The following is a 26,652-nucleotide window of genomic DNA, read 5'->3' on the forward strand; positions in this document are numbered from 1 at the left end:
TCTGGTGATGTCATCGGTGCGCGCCGGGACCGGCGGAAGTTGGGAAGGAAGTTTGCCAGGAGCTTCTCCACGTCTGTATAGTTTGTGTGTATTGAGGGGAGGGGGACAGGGACACAAAGTACATGTGCAGGGGGTGGTCACTGTTATACACACCATACTCACCAGTTATACGGACAGTCACACCTGGCACATGCTATATGCACATGTATGTGGTCTGACAGCTGTTATACAGACTGGGCCAGACCCCATCTGCCTGACTGGTGACATCAGGGTGATATTGTATTACAAATGGGGTCACTGAGGGTGAAGCCAGCACACGCATGTATATTGGGGAAACTAGTAGGCAATCTCCAGCTGTTGTGGGACTACAAGTCCCAGGCTGGCAGTGCATGCTGAGGCTTGTAGATCTAAAGCTACAGGTTGCTTAGACTTAATGTGTTCACTAAAGATGTGTGACATCAATATTTCCCTGTTCCTAGTAAGTATATGTTGCTGTTCGTGGAATTTCGAATACAATAAAAGAGAAGTATATATATATATATATATATATATATATATATATATATATATAGTAAGATAAGCAATAAACAATGGTGCTCACAACAGTATTGTATAGGTCTAATGTACAAAAAAGTCCACTTATAAAGTCCATATATATATATATATATATATATATATAAGTCTAGAAGCCTATACAGTGAAATTATTTGTTATATTTTAGTACCATTTTTGTTATATTGTAAAGTGCTTCTGAATATGGTGGCACTATATATATGCTTATTATTAATGATAGAGAGTTTAGTTTGGTAAGTTATGAAATCCCTTGCATTACAGTACAATAGTACTTTAATATTTTATTATTTTCTTACCTTGTTATACTTTTCCACTCCCGTGCATTGTAGTGTCAGTCCCATGGAAGAGTTTTGTTTTTTTATGTTGTGCTTTCTTAGAGCAAAACTAATCTCAAAGTTGTAACCAGCCATTTATATTAACTCTGGTGTGAAAACGATTGTTTCCGCTGATTATTCCATGTTTGTAACTGTCAGAATACAGAAGTAGTGAATATTCTCACTGAATGCGTGATATTGATGATTTGAAAAACATAGTGACATTTACAAAAAAAACATTGCAAAGGAAAAAAAAACCTCTTTGCATTAATTTTCTAAACCAGGCCTGGCCAACCTGTGACTCTCCACCTTTCATGAAACTACGAATTCCAGCTGTTCACTGATTATTTACTGGCAAAGCATGCTGGGGTTTGCAGTTTCACAACACCTGGGGTAAATATATCAAGCTGTGGGTTTGAAAAAGTGGAGATGTTGCCTATAGCAACCAATCAGATTCTAACTGTCATTTTGTAGAATGTACTAAATAACTAGAATCTGATTGGTTTCTATAGGCAACATGTCCACTTTTTCAAACCCGCAGCTCGATAAATTTACCCCCTTAGAGAGGCTCAGGTTAGCCAGGCTTGTTCTAAACCGTTATAAAATTTTCTCTAGAGCCCAAAACAGATGAAATTGTGGTTATTTATTTTACTTGGAGAGTGTTGGCCTTGTTAACGTTTTTCATATTTACACCTATTGAATTTGATTGAGAGAGAGAGATGCATTTAGACATATGGATGTTTTAGAAAGCTAGCAATGCATCCTTCGCGTATGCTTAGGGCACTGGTCGTTGCACAATAGTATTTGAAAGTATGGTATCTCTGTAGTGTACTGTACTGTCTATGGTAGAACAAATATGTTTTCAATACCCTTGTAACAAAAGGACATTGTATAGTGTCAAGTGAAACTTGTTTGTTTATAGTGCGTCTTTAAATGGACATTATATTAAAATACTTTGCTTGAAAATAGTATGTTGTGTGTGACACTTCTTTTTGTACATAAAACAGTGTTCCAAAGTCTGACATATGATTTGTTTTAAAGATGTTGCTTAGTTATTTTGAGCTTATGTTTTATTTTTTGTTGTTGTTGTGGCTTTGCAGTATAGCTGTTAACAAATCTAGATACAGACAGAAATACAGTTTCCAATGCTTTTTATCGCCTGTCCACATATCATGGGGGGGGGGGGGGACGGACAGTTACAGGGATACATGTTATATAAAAATAAACTATATATATATATTATACTTAAACAAAATTTTCTGAAAAAATTATATGTACAAGTGACCATGCATTTCAACTGGTCATCTCAGAAATATTTTTTTCTTAATTTCAGAGGAAGATAAGAAAAACGCTAAATCAAACACTGCAGCATACAGTATAGCTTACTAAATTAGTTGAATTCATCATTTAAAGTATTTCATGAAGTTCTGTTTATCCACACAATCCTTTCTTAAAGTTATCCGTCAATACTAATGTAGATATGTAATTTATTTTAATGCCTTGTGATTTTTTTAATTGTATTTCTAGATCCTTGAACACATGTAGTGTGATTAGTATACCTTCCAGAAATAGGCTGAGGTTGGCGTTGAGGGCTTGTGTTTATGAACATGTGAAAATTGCAAAAAAAAATCTCATGAATTTACACTCACCACCAGTACAAATAGATGGTATTGGTAGAAGGGCTACTCATGTAAACATATGAAATACTTATTACCAAAACACAGCTAAAGTACATGTTGGTTAACGGACATTTTTATCCATTTTCCCTGCGTATATCAATACACAAGTCTTGAAAGTTATAACGGGGTCTGTTGACAGTACCCAAGCTTCAGCAGGCCATTGCGGCATGTTAGACAAACGTTTTAAACATGAATTTGCAAATATAGCCCTTACCGTACGTCTAATCATTTGCTAGATACTTGTAGCAGAGTGTATCTAGCGCATACCTTTCCTGGCTGGCAAGGATGAGGGTTTGGGGAAACTGGTCACAAGCAATCTAGAAATTAAGATGGTGAGATTGGATTAGAGAAGCAGCGGTCAGTACCCTGTCAAAAACTACAAATAGCATCCCTGGGCCTATGGTTAGAAGCAAGGGGCACGTTGGTAAAACATTTCCCTAGGTGCTAGTGTAGCTTTAAGGAGAGTCCAAAATGCTAACGGGAACATACATCATAGCGAAGCTATAAATATATTCACAAGCAACTAATGTCGGCTTTAATTTTACATTTAAATGTCTTGTGCCAGGGGGTAAGTCTATTAAGCTGCGAGTTTCCGGCGGGTTTGAAAAGTGGTTGCTATAGGCAACATCTCCAATTAAATATTCAAAAAACAATGTGTATCTGAGATGTAAACTGTAAAACATATAAACATAGAAGTACAATCCTCCATATGCAAGATAACTCATAGGTACAGTCCAATAATATGTAATCTTGAACAAAAGAATCATTGTCCTAATATTGTCCCTTAAAATTCATACGTCGTTCCAAAGTAATTGTAGATTAGTTCATAATGATAGTCTCCCGATCGGGTAAAAAAGAAAAAAAATACATAACAATGTCAAATTAGGTAGTAGAATCAGATATAATGATGACTATATAGCTACAATATCCTTTTTAATAAAAATAACAAAGAGTTTAAGCACTTCAAACAAATATGTGCCATACAATGTCGGGTCAGCCGCCCCTTCACATGCACTTTGTGCAAATCAATTCGTAGGCTGATTAGTTACGATTTTCAGCTCCAATCAGATTCTAGCTTTCATTTTGTAGTATGTACTAAATAAATAACTAGAATCTGATTGGTTCCTATAGGCAACATCTCCACTCTTCAAACCCGCCGCAAACTCGCAGCTTGATACATTCACCCCTAGATCTGTGTAATAAAGGAGCTATTCTCAATATCTATTCTTTTCTGTATGCTCAGTGTGACTCTTCTAGTACTTTTGCACATTTTCTATTCAAAATAAGGCTATTAGCTTGTGGTTTGGGGAGGGTGGGGTACATGGGGGCATGGCCTAAAATGTTGCATCTAGGTAAGATCTAATTATAAACTGTATGAAGTAACAGACAAAGGGTGCATTGGAAGATGTTCCCAACCTACATTGGGGAGACTCGCAAAGCAAATGATGTGATAAAAAGTTAATAGAGCAGGAAATTGTCTGAGTGTTCTGAGAACATTCTATTGAAGAAAGGACTTTATGATATCATCATCACCATTTATTTATATAGCGCCACTGATTCTGCAGTGCTGTACAGAGAACTCACTCACATCAGTCCCTGCCCCATTGGAGCTTACAGTCTAAATTCTCTAACACACACGTCAATTTTGATAGCAGCCAGTTAACCTACCAGTATGCTTTTGGAGTGATACGGATTTGGATAGTATGATATGGAGAAGTGATGCATGTAGAGTTAGGTTGGCTAATCGGAGGATCCTGCTGGACCACATCTTATGTAGAACAAAGCTGCAGGAAACATCTCAAACTTCCATAGCTCTAGGCACCACATGTCACAAATCTACAGCCATAGTTCAGTAAACTGGCAGGGGTTTAGATGTGTTATACGTTGTGATGCAATGTGGTGTACGCTTTACAAGAGGGACGTTCTTCACAAGTGGACACCTCATTTGGATTGCTAGTTAGTTATGTGTCTTTGTGTATGGCACCAGTAAAAAAAAATAATGATGTTAAAATAAAACTAGTATCATAACAAGCTAATTATTATACAAAGATGCGAGGCAAAGGAAATCTAAAAGCATTGTGTAACATGTATATTTCAATATTTTGTCTGAAATTAGGTAATATTGCCATTGTCATGGAAATATGCATAGTTTGGATGATGCTTATACTTTGGATCCAGCTGAGGCTATACACTCTCATGATCTTTATTGATGCTTCACCACCAGTGATACTTTCTATAGAGACCAAAGGTCTATTCTGCCACCTGTATTAGTTACATTTGAAATTGCAATAAAACTTTGATGCTTCTAGCACTTTAATGTCATTGTGCAGATATTGTCTCTTGATGCCTATCTGTTTGTTACAGGAATATTAGGTGGCTTCAGAAAGATGAGCGCCAAGCCTTCCTCTTCCTCATCCGGTCGCCCCAAGTGCCGAGTACTTTCTGCTCTCGGAAAGGTCTTCGGGTTTGATTCCTTCCGATCAGATTTGCAGGAGAATGCAACACGCACCGTGGTTAAAGGTAATATATATATTTCTTTCCTCCTATCCTTTTAAGAAAAAATTGTAGAACTGTGTATCAAGGGCACTCTTAAGTCTAAATTAATAATTATAAATCTTTATTGATATGCATTAAAAATGTTCCTATATCTAGAACATTCCTTATTTCTTAATACAAATGTAGTATATTTAAAAAAAGGGGGAAATGTAAGCAATTTAATGTTTACATTAAATTGCTTACATTTCCCCCTTTTTTTAAATATTTCGCTACTACATTTGTATTAAGAAATAAGGAATGTTCTAGATATAGGAACATTTTTAATGCATATCAATAAAGATTTATAATTATTAATTTAGACCTAAGAGTGCCATTGATACACAGTTCTACAATTTTTTATTTTTTATTAAAATGATGACTTCATGTGTGGGTGCACCTGTCCTCTGGAACTCTTTAAATATAAAGTGATTAAATAAAAAATTGGTAAAACAAGGAGGGAAGAGGATTTGTCTACCTGGTGCGATATATGTCTCTTTGCCACTCCTATCCTGTCTGAGTTCATTATTCGTTTGTTTGGACTCAGGTTTAAGTTTCAGTTGTGATGTTGAAAGTGGCCAACTGCTGGAAATCCGTCCTTACCTTGCTTAGAGCGGACCGTGTTGTGTCTGCTGAATGAATATGTCCCAATCTCTTTCTCACTTTGTTTTATGCTCGGAAAGCAATTGTTTGTCGGTGGAAGAGATCTAACAAGCTTGTTAATTGTCATTGACTCAGTTTGGTTAATGACTCCGTCCACTTTTACAAAACAACTTATGCTAACCGTAGCCGTTGTAAGAAATGTGATAAGATCTAAGATGTGTTTATTCAAAGCTTATATGAAGAGATTTGACATCTTTTATACTGCCTTATTTTTCAGCAGTGCATCATCATCATCATCATTTATTTATATAGCGCCACCAATTCCGCAGCGCTGTACAGAGAATATTTGTAAATCACTTCATTCCCTGACCCCATTGGGGCTTACAATCTAAATTATCTAACAAATGCAAACATAGACTATGGTTAATTTTGTCAGCAGCCAATTACCCTACTAGTATGTTTTTGGAGTGTGGGAGGAAACCCACAGAAAATGTGTCGAACATACAAACTCCACACAGATAAGGCCATGGTCGGGAATCAATCTTATGACTCCAAAAAGAACCTGCTAACTACAGAGCCACCGTGCTGTGTATACAAAATGACGTGTGTTCCCCTTCTTCATTTGAGCCATTTCACTGATATTTTTTTGTCTTGCCACTGAGTACATAATACTATTAATGCTTGCAGTGGTAGGGGAGTATTGATAAAGCTTGGTGAATACTGCACAGCCGTTCTGTCCAGAGGGGATTCTGCTAAAAGATTCCTATTTTGTGAACCTCAGTGGAGCTGTTCTGGGAGGAAAATCGCTAATTATATTTCATCCCAAGGGGGAGGTTCAATTGCCGTTGATGTGGCGCACGGACATCGTGCTGCTTTACAATCCCAGCAGTTACGGTAGGAATTACAGAGATTTCAGCCATAACATCGGCACAAGGTGTCTCTGGAGCCACTTCTTGCTGAATTGAATCTCCTCCCAAGAGTTTACTTACTTGGGCTCCAGTGGTATTGGCAGGTTCCTGACATCCTGCACACCCCTGCTGCCCCTCGACTGACCCCTATACGGACCGCAGTGCATCCTAAAGTGTTTCCCTGTACGTTACCAGATTTATTGTTTTTATTGAGATTCAATAAAAGTTTAGTGTTAATTTTGTTGTGATTAGGTGCTGTATCGCTGCCTTCTATCCTCCTAGATGGTGTATTGGGTGGAGTTTGTTTTGCTTAAATGGAGCTTTGACTATTGCGCTTCTGTGTGCACTGCGCGCGCTGATGCTGTTGCTGCATCCCAATCAGTTATGCTGCTGGTTAAGGTGGCCTTATTTCTTTATTCCTTTGTTAAATGTTATATTATATTGTATACAACAGCAAAAGCAATTAGAGCAAGAGGTACAACTAATACTGTTCACTCTAAATTTATATGATTATTCTTTTATCTCAGTCAAATAATTATAATTTTACCCCCCTCGGAAAAATAGTTATTCCAGATTTGTTGCCACAAGGAAGCAGCATGCAGTGTGGTATTCTTTCTTTTAATGTGTAACTGTTAGCAATTTCCCTGACTGGTGAAGCTTGAACTGGCCTGACATGGCAGATCCGGCCAATGAGATTGGACAGCTAGATTAGCTTTAATTATACTTTCGCAAGTTTAATCCTCATTGCTGATTCAGCTGTTATTTTCTCCCTAGGTGACAGAGATGTGTTTGTGTGCATGCCGACTGGAGCAGGCAAGTCCCTGTGTTATCAGCTCCCGGCCGTCCTTGCACCAGGAATTACCATTGTCATCTCTCCCCTGATCGCTCTGATTCAGGTAACACATCTGCAATCACATAATACGCTGTCCATCATATTAGTTGTGTGATTAAATAAACTGTGGCTAAAAGTCTAACATAGCACATCATACTAGAAGAACCTTATTCAGTCAAGAGCTAGTAAAATACCAGCATATGCACACAGAACCAGCAGGCTTGACCATCTGTACCCAGGAATTGTAGGTAGAGACATTCAAATGAATAGGTGTCAACTTCCCTGTCTATACCCACAAGTTCTTTTCTGATCATGATGAGATGTTGACTAGAGCATGGAATGTGAGAACAGCTAAAAGAACAGTTTACTTTTATAAATGAGTTACTAGCAACATACACAAGTAATATATGGAAATTTTTTTTTGAATTTGCCAGAACTTGAGATTCCGTTGTGGTTGGGAATCTCATTTTTAAGCCCATTTAAGGACATTAAAGAGAGCTTGTATAAAACAGTGACTGATAGCCGAGGACAGTGGCTTGCACTTAGCATCAAATATGGCTAGATATGAAAAGTGTAAATGAGTGCACATGTTAAAGTTTGACTATTCAGCCTGATCGCTGGGCGACCAGACCTGTCACCGGTTTGGTGATTTTGGCTGATGTCATAAATTGGCCAACAGAACCTTAAAATCGAAGACACAAGGGCAGGTCTTGTTGGCTAATTTGGTTATCTTGCACAGAACAGATGTGACACTGCACATTACTCCTATTGACCTTTGTTTGAGGTCACTGACCAACCTAGAAGTGGCTGGTTCCCCCTTTACTCGGTCATCATGTCTTTCAATCTAAAATTGGAACAACTAGATCTGTGCAATTTGGTTCTGTGGGCGTGTGTTAGGTTGCCTACACAGCAGGTCATTTCGTGAACAGATTAAATGGCCAGACTGAGCACTGTGTGCAGCTTCGATATAGTATATCGAATTAACTTAAAAATAGACAGCTACAGCTTTACCACTTGGGACAACATTATCATCATCTATTTATTTATATAGCGCCACTAATTTCACAGCGCTGTACAGAGAACTCACTCACATCAGTCCCTGCCCCATTGGAGCTTACAGTCTAAATCCCCTAATATACACACACACATACTAAGAGCGACTAAGGGCAATTTAATAGCAGCCAATTGTTAGCCAATTGTTTTTGGAGTGTGGGAGGAAAATCACGCAAACACGGGGAGAACATACAAACCCCACACTTATTATTGATCCAAGGGAAACTCACTCGCGGCCTGCAGGAAATGGAGGCAAATTTGTGTTGTTTGAGAGTCCCTTCATCATCATTATCACCATTTATTTATATAGCGCCACTGATTCTGCAGCGCTGTACAGAGAACTCACTCACATCAGTTCCTGCCCCTTTGGGGCTCACAGTCTAAATTCCCTAACACACACACACACACACACAGACAGACACACACACACAGACTAGGGTCCGTTTGTTAGCAGCCAATTAACCTACCAGTATGTTTTTTGGAGTGAGCAAGGAAACCGGAGCACCCGGAAGAAACCCACGCAAACACGGGGAGAACATACGAACTCCACACAGATAAGGCCATGGTCGGGAATTGAACTCATGACCCCAGCACTGAGAGGCAGAAGTGCTAACCACTAAGCCACCGTGCTGCCCAGAATGTAACATGTAGATACCCAGCTAAGCCAGTACATGTTTATCATGCACTCCTAAACCATTGCAATGAGTTGTTTAATGTACAATATTACACTGTCATTTTTTTCTTAATATATTTGTATTTATATTATATGTACACTATGCAGATAGATAGATATATAACCTGGCAGTTTTTGTTTGCAGAATTGTGAAGGTGGAATTTCCCCTATGATAATCCCGTACATGTCTCTGACAGCAGTAATGACAGACTCCTCACTCTTCTCCCCCATATACAGGATCAAGTAGATCACCTTGTAACCCTGAAGATTAAAGCCTGCTCCCTGAACTCCAAGCTGCCATCAGCCGAACGTAAGAAAATCCTGCAGGACCTGGAGAGCGAGACCCCGCAGATCAGGCTTCTGTACATAACCCCAGAAATGGCTGCCGCCTCGTCCTTCCAGCCCACCCTGAACATGCTGCTTTCCCGGGGCCTGCTCTCCTACTTCATCATAGACGAAGCCCACTGTGTTTCCGAGTGGGGGCATGATTTCCGCCCCGATTACCATCGCTTGGGCGCCCTCCGATCCCGCTTGCCCCAGACACCATGCGTGGCTCTGACCGCCACCGCCACCAAACAAGTGCAGGATGACATCATAGCATCGCTGAAACTGCGGCAGCCTATTGCAATGTTCAAAAAACCCTGCTTCCGGGTTAACTTGTTCTATGATATACAGATCAAAGAGTTACTGCCCGATCCTTATAAGAACCTGAAGGACTTCTGCCTGAAAGCTTTGGGAGAGAAGAAACCCTCTGGGGTAGGTAGATATGAAGTCATGATGCAACGGCAATAGAGGGAGTAAAATCATATTTAATCTTGATCAAATAATTACACAAAACAGACCTTAATTAAACAATATTACAAAGGGAAATAATAGTAAGTGCAGGTGAAATATGTACATATATCCTTAGTGCACAAACAGAAGTTCATGGTTTAAACAATCTCATCAGGGACTCTAACAATCAGTCCAGTTCATCGCCACTAATTCCGCTAGAGAGCACTCAATCTCCAATTTCGGACCAACGGTGGCTTAGTGGTTAGCACTTCTGCCTCACAGCACTGGGGTCATGAGTTTGATTCCCAACCATGGCCTTATCTGTGTGGAGTTTTGTATGTTCTACCCGTGTTTGCATGGGTTTCCTGCGGGTGCTCCGGTTTCCTCCCAAATTCCAAAAACATATTATTAGGTTAATTGGCTGCTATCAAATTGACCCTAGTCTCTCTCTGTCTATGTGTGTGTGTTAGGGAATTTAGACTGTAAGCTCCAATGGAGCAGGGACTCATGTGAGTGAGTTCTCTGTACAGTGCTGCGGAACTAGTAGCGCTATATAAAAAGCTGATGATGATGATATTTGTTAGGTCACTTGTTGACTAACTAGGATATTCTCCTAGTTACGGTATCAAATGCAAAGCATTAATGTTTAGTACCCGGCAGATAGCATCCAGGGCTCGGCAGTAGGACTTTTATCTGTCCTGACAATATCTTACTAACGCGTTTTGTCTGTGCGTGCTGACTTCAAAGCATAGAATTTGAGGTATTCTTTGAGGATGGCGTATAAAATCGGGCTCTGGATCAGTAACGATCGTGTACTCTGGAAATCCTTCAGCTGTTTTAGGCCATTGTAATTGTATACTGTAGGTTCTTTGTGATGGATTTGAATAATGAGAGCAGGTCTGACTGACATTACGGCGGCTTATCAAGTGGATCTAACTAGCGTAGCTTGCCAGTTAAATTGAACTCAAACCTTTGAAATCTTTTAGTTTTAATTAAGCAACAGGCTTATTCATGCACACACATTAGCGTTAGCATGTATACATGTTTATATGTGCATAACTATATAGTTATATGTGCATTTATGTGATTTTGCATATACCCAGCACTTAGGTCTACTTAAAAGATACGTTTATCAATAATAGACACCTTGGGTTTATTTTATTATATATTTTCTTCCTATTTGTTTTTAAATTCTATTAATATTATTTAGTATTTATAATTCTAATTTTTTTTTTTTTTCATTTTGACTTTTTTCTGGGATTCAATTTCTATATAATAATATTTATTCAAATTATTAAATTATAGATACTTTTCTAGAATATAATTATCAGGTGTATAGTTTTATAACATTACGATTATTAATAATATTTTCAATCACAATATACACTTTAGTTTTATTTAGCATGAAACAAATATCAGTCAAGAGTATGATTCACTTTAAGTATTTTTGGCCTGTTGTGGTCCTTTTTAATATCATTGTATTAATTTGTGTTGAGTTATACACTTTTTCAGTAAAAAATAGGTCCCTCTGTATTAATTAAGGTGTTTAAGCTGCAGAGGATTAAGTTCTATACTGCTGAACTACTCTGGCGTTTCTGTGTTCTGTTGGGAAAAGACACACGTGGCTAGCATGCATAGGTCATCCTTATATAATGTGTTTGTGAAAGGTATTAGACCTATGTTTATTAACATTGCAAGGAAAGATGTTTTCTTGCAGTGATTAAGCTGTTAAAATCACAGCGGATAAAGAAGCATTTTGCTGAACTTTTTAAATTCCTTGTGTTTCTTCGACTAGATACATGATGACAGCATATTTAAGCCTTCCCTATACAAAGTTGTTGAATTATAAACTTAATTTATACATTCTTTATGTATATTTTAACTTTTATATTGTGTTTTGTAATTTCTTTTTATTTTTTTGCTTTGCATGTACAAATATATTTATTTACATGGTACCATAGTACTGTACATAGCTGACACTGGTAAATCCAGAAAATACAAAACAATACAAGGACACTAGGTAAAACCTGTAGGAAGAAGGTGGGGGGTGAGAGTAACCCTTAAACTGCAGGCAAGAGTTTGTGGGTGTTTTGTAATTATTTAACATCTTTTAATGATGATTTAGTAGTTTGAAATGTGGATTGACACAGATGTTGACTAATTGGTTAATTAACGGAGAGGATAGTCTATTTGGTTATACTATTTAAAACTCCTCTAGTTTCTAGAGATACAGGGCCTGGTTATACAAAATATAAGAGAATAAGAGACAAGGGCACACATAAAATACTCAGACCATACTGGACACAATATAACATACTGTAATACATCCCTGCAATGTTGCTGTTTAACACTCAAATTGTGATTTGACAAACTAATATGTGTGATCTGACGTCACCGTGGTGTCCTGTCGCACACAGGGATTCTCAGGCTGTGGAATAGTCTACTGCCGAACCAGGGAGGCTTGTGAAGAGGTAGCGACTCAGTTGTCCCAGCGAGGAGTCCCTTCCAAAGCTTATCACGCTGGTGAGTGATGATCTATTGACCTTATTACATCTAATTCTGTTTCAATACTTAGTGTGCAGCAGAAAGGTTAAATACATGTTTGTCAATCAGGTCTAAAAGCCGCAGACCGAGTGTCCATTCAGAATGATTGGATGGAGGAGGCTGTTCCAGTTATTGTGGCCACCATCAGTTTTGGAATGGGGGTGGATAAAGCCAATGTAAGGTGTGTTACTTGTCCTATTCTATCTTTTCTGCCTTTTTTCAATGTGGAAGGAGGGTTATAGCCAACCAACCTCAAATTCATATGAAAAAAGGTTAAATAAATATAAAACACTATATACCAAAATAAAAATAAGCCTCGGAAATGTGAATTATATTTTGCAGCATTGTGTTCAATATCTGTATTTAGCCTCATTCACAAAACTTCCTCTACATCAAGAAGCAACACATAGGAGATCTATAGAGAAACAGCAACAACAAAAAAAGTTTACGTTTTGCTTGTTTATTTGAGTTACAGGGAAGTTACAGCAATGAATTGAACCCCCTGTTGTAGCTGTTTTTGTATCATTACATAAAACATGTCTTACATATAGTGACAATAATAATTGTTATCCATGTCCTGCAACAGTATTTAATTTGTATAATAACATATATGGATGTGAGTGAGTTCTCTGTACAGCGCTGCGGAATTAGTGGCGCTATACAAACAGCTGATGATGATGATGATGTGGTGAAGCCTCTTGGCCAGTGTTACTTTGTTGTTGTCATCGTGCTCCTATTACTTGCACGAATAATAACATTTAAGGAGCATTAAAACTCCGGTTTCCTCGACCAAATTTTGGATTCACAAATCTAGTAACCTGCTACTTACCTCTCGTAAACTTATATCATTTTTTTATTTTTTTGGCCCTTATTATAAATTTGTCTTGCCCTACAGTGATTTCACAATCGTCCACTGTTAGACATACAGCTATCTCTTTGTTTTGTTATTTGTCGCATGGTTCACTATGCTGTCTTTAGGCCTCTTATGTTCTATTTGGTATTTTGTGTATTTATATTTTGGGTACAGGCTAGTGCAGTGTTGGCTAACCTGCGACACTCCAGGTGTTGTGAAACTACAAGCCCCAGCATGCTTTGCCTGTAGATAACTAGCTGATAGCTGGCAAAACATGCTGGGGCTTGTAGTTTCACAACACCTGGAGTGTCGCAGGCTAGACATCACTGGGCTAGTGCTTTGTCCCAGGCTGACACAGTTTTCATATGTGGCAGGTTTGTAGCTCACTGGAATATCGCCAAGTCCATGGCCGGGTACTACCAGGAGTCGGGGAGAGCAGGCCGAGATGGCAAGCCGTCCTTTTGTCGGTTATATTATTCCAGGACAGATCGGGACCAAGTCAGCTTTCTGATAAAAAAGGATATCACAAAAGCCCAGGTAAGTTTTCGGGACAGAGCTCGTTGTCTTATTTCCTTGTGGTGTTAGGTCTGCAACAACAGATCCCAATTCATGAGGTGAGAATTCATTATAGGCATTGTTAATACTTTGTTAAGCTGCAGGATATTATGAGGGAACTATTTTTTTATTTTTATTTTTTAAGTTTTTTAATTATCCTTCCTACTCTGGAAAGAAAGTCATCACACTTGCACTGTGTTCAGTACTGCATATGTCCATTCATGTGAATAGCAGATGATAAAATAACGTTGTTCTTTCTGTAAGGCAGAAGTGTCCCATGTAGTTGACCACAATTTCTGAGCATTACAGAAAGGAGATAACATCTACCCCAACACCCATCTACCCCAACACCCATCTACCCCAACACCCATCTACCCCAACACCCATTTTTACAAGATCTTATCGCATTGAGACAAGGCTTAAGAAGTATAGATCAATAAGTTTCACAATCCAAAGCATAGTTAAGATCTGAGCCAGGTTTATTAATGTTGGGCCATAAAGATCGCTATTTGGGGCCTCCTGACAGTTATCACTTGGACCAGACTGCTGGAGACATTTCTGTGTTGTTGAACTGATTAAATGTTATCTTCACTATAAATCACATATTGCATAGAGTTCATATTAAACGTTAGGTAGCCCAGAATCAAGTCTCCATGGCAATTGAAAATGCTCCTCTGGATCTCTACGGCTACTTTTCAGGCGATAGAATCAACTCGGACAAGACAGAAGTCCTAGACTTTTATGTCCTCTCTAGCGACAAGTTGTTGCTCGAGAGCTCCTTCCCATTCAACTGGCGCCTCCAAAAACTCAAATAGCGTGGTGTCTATTTCTCCAAACGGCAGCAACAGCTCTTCCAATCTAACATCTCACACATTTTGGCTCAAATAAAAACAGACCTCAACACCTGGTCACAGCACTATATTTCTTGGAATGGCCGCATTAATGCTGCTAAAATGAATATTATCCCCAGACTTCTCTATCTCTTTGAGACTCTCCCCATTCATGTCCCCCATTATGTTTTCAAGTTCCTTCATTTCCATGTCTCTAGATTTATTTGGTCAGGCAAACGCCCATGGGTCCGTTTCAAGCTCCTACAGAGACCCTTGCTTGGAGGGGGACTGGGAATTCCCATTTTAGACGCTATTATATCTGGGAATGCTCTCTCCGTCAACTCTCCTCTGGCTCCCATGGGCTCGTTGCCCGAAACGCTCCCAGCTTCATCTGGTCATTTCATATTCCCTAACAATTTGGGGCTCGTCCTCTCAAAAATATGGCCTTTCTCCTAACCCCTCTCCAACGATACTACTATTTAATTCTCCAAAGTTCTCCCCAGGCCTCTCCCCCAAAATGTTTCTGACATGGCTCTCACAAGGAGAGCGTTTTCTAATTGAACTAACCTCCACGACAATTTTCCTTCAATTCTCTGATGTTCAATCCCGCTTACACATTCCCTCAAAATACTTTTACCAATACCTACAGCTGCGTCACTTTCGTAATACAGTAAAAGCTCGCCTATCCTCCCGTTCTCTAACCACCTTGGAAAATCTTTGTCTCCGTCACTCATCTACGAAAGGCCTCATCTCCACTCTATACTGTGCACTTTACCCGCCTACACTAGATCTCAGAGACCCTCATGAACTTACCTGGGAATGTGATCTGGGTGAAACCTTGTTAAACGAAGAATGGTCAGAGATACACGAGAAAACTGCTTCCATCTCCATCTGCATTAGAATAAAAGAGAACGCCTACAAGGTATTATACCTGTGCTACTATGTGTCCTCCCGGCTCCACAGAATACTCCCTGACTCTTCTAACCATTATTGGCGGGGATGCTCCCAAGAAGGTACCTTCCTCTTTGTATGGTGGACCTGTCCAAGCTTCTGGGTTGATGCCAAACAATTGATTCAATTGGTACTCCAACTTGATGTGCCATTTGAGCCTAAATTTCTTCTCCTCTCTTTGGGAGTTCCTTCGGCGACTTGGCACCAGAACAAGCTGGCTAGACATATTCTCTCGGCAGCTACTTGACAAATTGCAACAGACTGGCGTCAGCAGTCTCCCCCATCCCTTCAGGTTATTATTAACAGTATGGCAAATACATCAAATGGAATATATGACTAGTATTCTTAATAAATGTTCCAAATCGTTCACCAGACTAGGTGAACCCATGGCTTTCGTTCTTTCAGACTAGGGGGTAAATGTATCAAGCTGAGAGTTTTCCGGCAGGTTTGAAAAATCAAGATTCTAGCTGTCACTTATTTAGTTCATTCTACAAAATGACAGCTAGAATCTGATTGGTTGCTATAGGCAACATCTCCACTTTTCAAACCCGTCGGAAAACTCTCAGCTTTATACATTTACCCCCTGATCTCCTTTCTCCTGAGATTTAATAGCTATTAGTCCTTCTCTTCCCTACCTCCTTATCTTCCTCCCTCCTCAGCTCCGAAACTATCCTGATGTAGATTTTTGCCTCCTTATCCCTCTCTCTTTTCCGCTTCTTTCTTCTTCTTTTCTCTTCCTCCTTTTTCTTGGTGTTAAAAAAACAAAACCCTTAGTCATCATTACTACTCTCAATGCGATACCTTTATATACAATTGTTAAGAAGATACGCTGGTCGTATCATTTGGCTTCTAACTATGTAGTCTTTTGTTAACTCTTCATACTGGTTGTATATTTGTTTGACCTTGTATAAATAAACCTTTATAAAAGAAAAAAGAAAATGCTCCTCTGTATTTGCTGGAATCTCCCGTGACGTCCCAACACTATGTATATAATAGTACAGTGTAGTGCTGGAGTTACGTGTCACTTCTAATTGCTGGGAAACAGTTGTATTGTCTCTTAGAAAATGCGATGTATAGGAGGGAAGAGCAGGAGATACTAAGGGTGCCACGGGCTGGGACGGCGCGCGGCAGAGGGTGCCACGGGCTGGGACGGCGCGCGGCAGAGGGTGCCACGGGCTGGGACGGCGCGCGGCAGAGGGTGCCACGGGCTGGGACGGCGCGCGGCAGAGGGTGGGACGGCGCGTGCAGAGTTTTGGAACAGTACGCAATGGGTGCCGCAGGCTGGAACAGTGTGAGCGGCTGGCACCACAAGCTGTAGTAATGCATTATAGGTGCCACGATAATCCATAAATTGTTTATAGACAAAGATGCAATAAAGGAAGAAAAAAAGGTGGGACGTATACGCCCTAGTATGTCCTAGTTTGACATTTGAAATCCAATGGTTTATGGTAAGATTAAAGTATGATTGTGTCTTAGTTTTACATCCTCATTAAATGTTCATGGAATAATTTGTCCTTCACATTAAAGGTGAGCATTATTATTGTTGGTGACTGTTTCTTTTCTTTCAGTAATACCTTTGAAATATTAATGATTTTGCATCATTACATTATTTATTTATATTTTGTAACTTGATTTGATCAAATTGCCTCAAAATCGTATATTACAAAAGGAAAGATATTGCTTCTTGGTCTATAAATGTTTTAGCAGTCAACTGAAAGGACAACCTTTATCAGTGAATGTTATGTGTTCCCTAGTGAGACACAATCATCTTACCTACTAACACAGCTTGTGAGGTCATCTCCTCCTCCAGTGCAGTGTGATTTCCCCATCTGTACTTATGGTGTATACTATCTAGTAGTAATCATTCATTGTATGTGTCCTATTTCAGGCAAAGAGAGGAGACACCAAAGCATCTGACAGAGCCGCCATGGCTGGATTTGAGGCAATGGTGAGCTTTTGTGAGGAGATGGGGTAAGTGCCCTTATCATTACCTTTATTATAACGGCTCAAAATGTCATTACAGTATTTGCAAATGTTAAACATCACCCTAAGAGAACTGTCTCTGTAATATGCTATTTACTGCAATGTGGCTAAATGGGGCGCCAACTGCAGTGTCCTTAAATGGGATTACTGATAGAAAACTACTATTTATAGGGAAGAATCTCCTCTCAAGGTCACAACCTTGTCGCAGATCATTTGTCTTCTGATATACCCCTGACACTTTCAAATACTATATAGATTAGGACATTTTTATGGAAAACAAATATATTTTGTTTAGTGGTCCCTTTTAAAATGCTGATAGCAGGTGTAAGCACATTATGTAGTGGCAGCACTGATGGTATAGGGGGCAGTATCTCCGCATGGAGTTGGAGAGTTACGTTAAGCAGGATGAGGGTTTGGATGGAAGAACCAGTGAGAGAGAACAGTGTAAGCTCTGGAAGTGGATGTTGCACAAGGTTCTATAAGAGAGAAGGATGTTTGATTTGGACTAAGGAGGTATTGGGCTTAATTAGTAGTTGTGAAACTTCAATAGGGAGCAGGATATTACTCTTGCACTTTGTTAGAGATTTGGGTATTCAAGGTTTGAAAGACTGAGGACATGTATGATTTTAATGCTGACTTAGTCTATCTGAAATAGATCTAATATATGCCACAAACAATCGTTTTGTTTAGTAATTATTATTGTGATCCCAGAAATACATTTTTAATGGGCTTCAGTGAATCCCTGTAAGAGTACATATCATTACAAAATACAGTTTCTTCTGGGTAACATGCAACCTGCAGTGACATCACTGCTCAGTATGCAGTAACTGTGGTAGGAACTACATGTACCATGATGCATTGCAGCAGCACCTGGCACTCCCATGTGACATCACCAAGCTGCTAGCAGCATGTTTGGAGCAGGTAGTGTTTTACTCCCATCTGTGCTGAACTAACGGGTATAGATAAGGTAACGCCAAATTAAGATTAAAGTGGGAGGGGCGAGTCAATTATGTATGGTTGGGCCTAATAGATTAATTTGAAGCCACTTGTTTGAAAGTGGACATGTTTTTTAAATAGCCAAAATAGAGTAAAAGAGTTACAGGCAAATCCCCAGCAATGTATGAGGTTACTGCTCAAGAAAGTTTGGTCCTGAATTCAACAATCTCGCACTATAGTGTAGGGACTTGGGCCGAGTCATACATGCACATGCTGATTTTACATTGTTAAAATATTTCTATGTTTGGTGTAAAATGTGAACTCATAACCTATAAAGTTTCTAACACACACTGCAAAAAGTGTGAGTGCTAATGAAGTGTTTTCTGGAACTGATTATATCTGCATTTAATTGCCCTTCGCAGTCCGATTTGGGAAAGGGTTTTTACAAAACCAAAATTCACAAGAGCTCTCTAGTGTTGTGAAAGAGTGACTCAGTACAGTAAGTGCTCATGTGATTACTACATGGTTCTTGATTTTAGAGAACTCGTTGTTTTAGTTTTGTGCTTGTATCCATGTGTTGCAAATAAACAAGATGTGAAACAAATTGCTTCCAAATGCTTCTCGCTGTTTCCCATTTAGGGGTAACTGTATCAAGCTGAGAGTTTTCCGGTGGGTTTGAAAAGTGGAGATGTTGCCTATAGCAACCAATCACATTCCAGCTGTCATTTTCTAGAATGTGCTAAATAAATGATAGCTAGAATCTGATTGGTTTTTCAAACCCGCCGGAATATTCTCAGCTTGATACATTTACCCCTTAGTCTCATTACTCGTGCTACAAAATGCTGTTTGTTGTGGCTGGAAAAACACAGTGTTAATTATCCCTTGTTACCTCGATCTAATACATTTAGGTAGACCTGGCTTCAAGTGCAAATCACAAATCTACTGGGTTAATGAAGTAGGCTAATAAAATGCAGTGTTCATTTGTATTTCACTTGTCATATTTTGATGATAACATTCCTTTATATGTGACCTGTGTTTTTATGTGTAATTAATAGATGCGGGCATTAGCGATAATACAGTGTGCCATAGTTTTAGTGCTTATTTATGATGTAATGTGTTGGTCAGTTTGTGTCTTAAGGAAACGTGTACATATGAGCTATCTTGTCAGTGTAACAGAATGTGTCCTCAATTGCATTATGTTGAAAGGGAGTATTATTTTTATTATTACACAATGTTACTGATTTGACTGATACGCTATTAGTGTAATAGTAGTTAGTCATACAACAGTCCTTAAATAAGCCTGATAGATCACTGCATTTTAATGGTGTTTGAAGCATATAGGTCATGGTAGAACCTGCATAAACCTTAACGCTGGGATACAGGCTTAAATGTTTTGAGAAAAATCTGAACCTCATGTTTTCATTTTGCTAGATACACACAGATATCCAGTGTTAAGGACAAGTGCTGACTACAACTGTATTTTAGTTTTTATTCTAGGCATTTGCCTGTTGTGTGATTGATCATAGTTGGTTTTGTAGTAGCTCCTGCTTACTCTTGTGCTGTCCAGAGAGAGGCTAGGTAAAGATCGATGGAATAAAATTGATCAGGAACGCATTCAAGTAGGTGTTGGCAGTGGAAAAGGTCTCATTGTAAAGAGTACTGCACAAATCACAAAATTGTCTTAATCTACTGGTGAACACAGCCGTAGCTGTAACTAACTCAGCCACGTCCGGGTAAGTCAGGCTCTGCTGTGTGCAGAGGTGAAATTTACTTAAAATAGAAACAATCTGACCAACAAATGGTGTCTTGTCGTTGTACAGATAGCCCTGGTAGGCTGGGGCATGTGTGAGAGGATGTGATCGATGGGTAACACTAAGAGATGGGAGAAAGTGCTTTGTAGATATCTGAATCCATGTGTGCTAGGCCAGAGCTGATTGCTGCTATTTTGTTATTTGACCTCATCAGACCAGCACTGCTAAGCAAGGAGCTACAACCTACCATGATATGTATGGTAGCTATAGCTCAGGAGGAAATTAAATATAAGGACAGGCTTGCAAGTGGTTACTCCCACAACTTTTTGCCAGGAGATGGAAAAAACCTGAAATGGAACACTTTTTATAAAGCGCTGTGACTGGAGCTACATTGTTGGCTCCTTCTATGTTTGTGGACCTTTCAAACTCATCCAAGCAAGTCTTCCTTAATTCTGTGTGTACATCTGTAACTAAGGTCGTTACATACCGGTGCTAAGAAAAATGGCAGCTACACGGAGAGTCAAACATGATTGTTTTGGCATGTGGCGTGGAACCAACTCCTACATCTGAAGGGTGTGGGGGATAGCGGGAAGAAAAGGAGGGTGGGATCAGTGGAGGACTCTGCTATGCTGTCACCATTCCAAAACCCAGGCGCAAGAGGAAGTGGCTATGAGTTAAGTTTAACCAGTAATGCGACTCTCTGTCTACTGGTGAGCAGTAGTGCTTTTTACCGAGGATATGTAAACAAAGTGGTAAAACAACCAGCATCTTGCCTATGACCACTTCTATACTAATACAACAACATATAATTTCTGTATCATATTGTGTACTAATAATAGTGCTTGTTTTCATAACCATGTTCATCAAAATGCAAATTCTGTACCCGTCTGCATGGTTTTATTAATGTTTAAAAATGCTAGTAAAAGCATGTGGTTTAATGCCGGTGGGTAACCAGCCGAGCGTAATCTTTTCAGCTCATTTTCTTTTCTCTGTACGTTTCGTATAGGTGGAGAACTCTTGTTATCACACGTATGAGTGCTATACTTAGAGCCATTATATGTCACATGTTAATTTTACTTGCAACAAATAGTGTGTGTTCTATTAAATAGAACATCTCTGCTAACCATATGTTGGCTACACAAAAGGACATGTTTGCAGAACTCTGGAGAAATGTTTTAAACTCCTTTAAATGTCTAAAAAATTATATTCACTTAAGGAGAGTCCAAATGCAGCTCTTGTGATCAAAAACTCATGGTAGAATGTTGTTTTCTGCCATGTGTTCAATGTTGCTAAAGCGGGCAGGGAACACTGCAAACAATAAATACATCATGTCTTGTAACTCGACCATTGTGAAATCAAATCATGAGTCATACATTAAAGGAAATATTCTGAAAGTGGCCTAATGTTTGTAGACCGAGCCATATTGTCAGTAGGCTGGGTCAAGTCGTCATTAGGATAGTCCACGAAGGGACCGCCACTTAATTTCGGCCGGAGTGGGCAAGGGCAATGGCTATTGCTTTAGACTGCGCCAGGCTACACTCCAACCCCTTCCCTCACTTCTCAAACAAAGCAGCAGTGGCAGAATGTTGGGGAACCATTTGGGAAAGTTATGGGCTTAAATCACCTTCTGGAAAGCAGAGCAATGAGTGAATATTCATATTTAATAAATAGGCCTCCTTCCCCCAACCAACCCAGTGATAAATGAATAGCATTCACATTGATTAAGTAGACTTATTTTGCCCTAACAAGCCCCGACATTAAATTTAATAGCATTTATGTTTGATTGGGCCCCCTTCCACCCAACATCTGCCCCTCACTAAATGAATAGACCTCATTACCCCCAATGTGGCTCCACATTAATTTAATAGCCCCTAAATCACCCCAGCAATAAATAGCCCTCACTGCCACTCCACAAATACATTAATAGTCCATACCCACCATTAAATGAATAACTGCCTCCCTCACACCACCAATAAATTAAAAGTCCACACCCCCAGCTTATCAACACCAGCCACATTACATTAAGAGCCCCCTACCACCACACAGTCCTTCTTCCTATAAGCTGTAGAAGACAGACTCCTCTGTTTGCCTCCCTTACTGCCTGCACATGTTAGCTGATAAGTGTGTGGCAGGAGGTAACTTGCTGCCAGTGGACTCGGAGGTGGAGGACGGGCTAACGGAGACCAAACCTAAGGTCTGGGCTTGACTGTTTCACTCCATAATAATAAAAATAAACTGACAGTGGCCACATGATTCTTTAGAGCCCCCGGCCTCACAGGACATCTCTGGCGAGGTCTATGGCCAATGTGCTACTGGTCTGGACTAACCAGATAGTTTACAGTTATGTCTAGATGTATACAGTGGATGGACAATGAATTAGGAATTTTTTCAGTTTCTTGTAAAATTTTGACAAATAATGGCAAATACACATATTTACTACTTTATATAAACTTATTTGTTTTACTTAACAGCTTTTGCATGCATTAGGTTAGCATACACCTCCGCTAGTACTTGGTTGGGCCACCCTCCTCTTTGATAATGACTTTTACCCGGCGTGACATGCCCTTCAATGTGTTTCTTAGCTAATTTTTGGAGTCTATCATCGCGATGCCAAACCTGAATAAATCGTTCAATCAGCTGTCACTTATTTGTACAGCCAATTTCACTGGGGGATCAGAAGACTGTTAACAAACTCAATTGTACTGCTCCTTTCTCATTGTGGCTTTAACAATGTACAAACCTTAATAATATGCAAAAGTTTCCTAACTGATTGTCCAACCACTGTATGTACCAACAACACAGGGGATATTGCTGGGAACAGATGGTCTGTCTGCATCACATTTAACCCCACAGGTTGTGCCCAAATATTTCTGGCTGGTTGTATTGTATAGAAGCTGTACCTAACTTACATCACTTCTCATCTCACCTGTGAAAGTAATGTATTACTGACTATACAAATACTAGTGGGCCTGGTATTTAGAACTGTTTTGGACTAATTGGTACTTAACTTCTTATATAACCTATATTTTACTTTTATGCACATGTGCATCTAGAGCAGGAAACGGATGCCTGAAGCATATCGGATTAGCAATGCCAGATTCCTTACTTACCCCCCTGACCTGTGTTTTCATTATTGCTATATAGATATATTTCTTGTTTAGCTAACAGGTTGTATTGATCGGTTGTAGCATGACTAAAGCTGGGTACACACTACAGAGATTACCACCAACTTTTTATGCCGAGCGATTTTACATGCGATCGATGTTCCGATCACTCAGTCCATGGACTGCATACACACTAGCCCTGTTTAGGACGATAAAGGGAAGAGCGGACGTCCCTTTAGCGACTTTTTACAGCCATGTTGTCGTGAGCAATGACTGTAATTTCATACGCACTGTTGTGGATTGGTCGGAAGTCTATACACACTACACAACGGAAACAAGATTGGAACAAAAATATTTAACTGTACGACCAACCAAATGAGGCGACAATCGTCCACTTGGGCAGACTTTCGACCATCGTGTCACTGCACACACTGACCCGACTTTTGAACGAGCGGTCGTATGTCGGCTGATTGAGCCGATTATTGGAGGAAAAACGTGTAGTGTGTACCCAGCTTTAGAGGAGAAGAGTGAGAGTAGAGGCTCATTGGCCAGACTTTGTCAGTATCAGAAATAATTGACTGATAAAGACATTTTGAACAACAGAGGGTATAATTGAAGATAAAGCTATAGGACCTCAGGCAAAAGATGATCCACTCCACGTAATAGTTGTATTGTATCCCCACCTGAATGTGTGTTACAGCCTAGCTCATATAGTTATTCTGCTAGATACAATGACTCAATTGTTACTGCATAGGGAAAACCTTAAACAAGTACAAACTTGCCTGACAAAAGAAATTGAGAGCTTTTTCTGTCCAGCCTCAACGTCCCTATTTGTAATTACACCCACAGAGACATCATTCGGTAATGAATGGAGAGAGGATACTCCCTGGCAGGTCTCACGCTAAGCAGAGAGGCTGGTTTGGCTGCATTGTACTTCAGCTCTTATTGACTTCATTGAAACTAGGTCTTTTGAAGTTTTGACCTAGTTTGTAAACCACACCCATGCTAGGCCTAATTACTTAACAAAGACATATAGGGCTAGATTTACTAAGCTGCGGGTTTGAAAAAGTGGGGATGTTGCCTATAGCAACCAATCAGATTCTAGCTATCATTTTGTAGAAGGTACTAAATAAATGAAAGCTAGAATCTGATTGGTTGCTATAGGCAACATCCCCACTTTTTCAAACCCGCAGCTTAGTAAATCTAGCCCATAGTCTGTCTTCCACCAGGCATTTGGATATAACATTAATTGGCTAATAGTCACATATTCACCTATAGCGTAGGGAATATACTGCATGCCTGCACACTCCATTCAAAGTTAGTTGTTCGTTACAGCTAGATTTTTACCCTGTTCATGCAACACACCTGTAATTTCTCAGAACATTAGTAGCAAACAAGTTGATTGAATATGCTGTCCTCCCCTTTTGGCTGGCCACCATAACCCACACTCAAATAAGTTCTTGTTTACATTTATTTCTGTTGACGGAACATCATCATCATCATCATTTATTTATATAGCGCCACTAATTCCGCAGCGCTGTACAGAGAACTCATTCACATCAGTCCCTGCCCCATTGGAGCTTACAGTCTAAATTCCCTAATATAGACACACACACAGACAGACAAAGAGGGAGATAGACAGACAAGGAGACAGACAGACAGAGACTAGGGTCAATTTTTGATAGCAGCCAATTAACCTACCAGTATGTTTTTGGATAGTTGTGTGTATTATTGTAAATGCACAAAATGTATTAAGGTACTGACTTTTTTGGTGTATGGTGCTTTTTATGTTACGGTGGGTGATTCTGTAACACAGGATATGGCATGTTTGTTGTGTATCTGGCCTGAGCCGAGGAAGGGAGATTGTGTTACCTTAACCATTACATTGTTGTGGTTGAGTGCACAATGGGGAGTTTTCCCTGTGTAAGGGTAGGTTAGTATCATAATGGTAAGCCATACCTATTTTGACATGCAAGGAAAGGAATTACAAAATACTGTAAATTGTACTAAAGTCCCATTCTTAAGACACCCATTGTTCCCTGTACCCAGAGCTACACCCTGATGCCAAACATCAGTATGTTGTGTCACTGGGTTGAAAGGTCTGTCCTCTTGTCTAACCAGCGTCCATTGGCCCAGTTGAATTTAGTCCCTTTTGCACACAAAGGAACTTATTTGAAAGATCTTAATCAAAAAATAGCGTTCAGAAACATGGCCATCCAAGATTTAGTTGTTTGATTCATCAATACTTGAAAATAATGAAGTCTCTGTGTGTGGCGAGATTGAATGATCATTACCAAGCAATCTCTTTTCTGTATATATCACTATATATATATATATATATATATATATATATATATATATATATATGTTTATATATATATATGTTTATCAGACTGTACAAATCCTTCAATGTAAAGATTGCCAGTTTATTGGGTATGTAAGTACCTGAAGTCATGCTGAGCTTTCATGTTCACATTAACATATTGCGTGGTATGTAGAGAATTACTGTACTCCTGTTGTATTCCATGTACCTTTTCTCCCACCTCTTAATAGGATTATGCACCTGTGTGTTTGTCATAACGGTAAAGAGGCCATAGACAGGGATATATATATATATATATATATATATATATATATATATATATATATATATCCCTGTCTATGGCCTCTTTACCGTTACCCGTCTGAACTGCAGCTTGAAGTTTTAGTGTGCACATCTACTTCGCCATCTTAATTCCACTACCAATGTTTTATATGTTCCTTAAAGAGAAATTCACAACTGGATTTTCCTTGTAGTTGTTCTGCGTTTTAATTACTCTCCCGCCTCTCTGATTGCACTTCCACCATTCCTTGCATATAGCTGGCACTGCTGCAGCTGGGGTGAGAGATCCGACGCAGTGGTTGTAAATAAAAGGTAGCTACATATTTGAGGTGCGGGTGCTTCCTCAATGGGCTTCCAGCATTCACTAACAGCCACTATGTCTGATCTCTCCAGCCACAGAGACGCCTGAGCAGCTGTGAGGGTGAACGGCAGTGCTTCCAGCTATATCGGGGTACTGAGACCCTCTTATATACAGTACAACATATTAAGGGAGTCCACTTGGTAGAAATAAAGTACTTTACGAGCAGTGTTCTCCCCAGAAAAGTTTGCCAGCCGGGTGGTATTAAGAAGCAGCCGGGAGGGGGCAGTTGTAATACTTTGCA

The 26,652-nt window shown here is 39.5% G+C and overlaps 1 protein-coding gene across 4 annotated transcripts in view; it reads left to right on the plus strand.

Annotated features, from left to right (window-relative positions):
• Window position 1: 1 nt before the first annotated feature.
• The window catches only part of RECQL5 (RecQ like helicase 5), a 63,055-nt gene continuing 36,404 nt past the window's right edge, over window positions 2–26,652 (plus strand). Inside the window, exons 1-8 of one of the 4 annotated variants that reach the window (XM_075177826.1) lie at window positions 2–84; window positions 4,931–5,086; window positions 7,384–7,505; window positions 9,405–9,923; window positions 12,359–12,464; window positions 12,555–12,666; window positions 13,713–13,875; window positions 17,563–17,645. In XM_075177826.1, coding sequence (XP_075033927.1) covers window positions 4,954–5,086; window positions 7,384–7,505; window positions 9,405–9,923; window positions 12,359–12,464; window positions 12,555–12,666; window positions 13,713–13,875; window positions 17,563–17,645 — 1,238 coding nt within the window. In that variant the 5' untranslated portion in view covers window positions 2–84; window positions 4,931–4,953. The other 3 variants (XM_075177824.1, XM_075177825.1, XM_075177827.1) reach the window with 3 other exon arrangements.

This window comes from Mixophyes fleayi, chromosome 6 (assembly GCF_038048845.1).
Source record: "Mixophyes fleayi isolate aMixFle1 chromosome 6, aMixFle1.hap1, whole genome shotgun sequence".
Lineage (NCBI taxonomy): Eukaryota > Metazoa > Chordata > Amphibia > Anura > Limnodynastidae > Mixophyes > Mixophyes fleayi.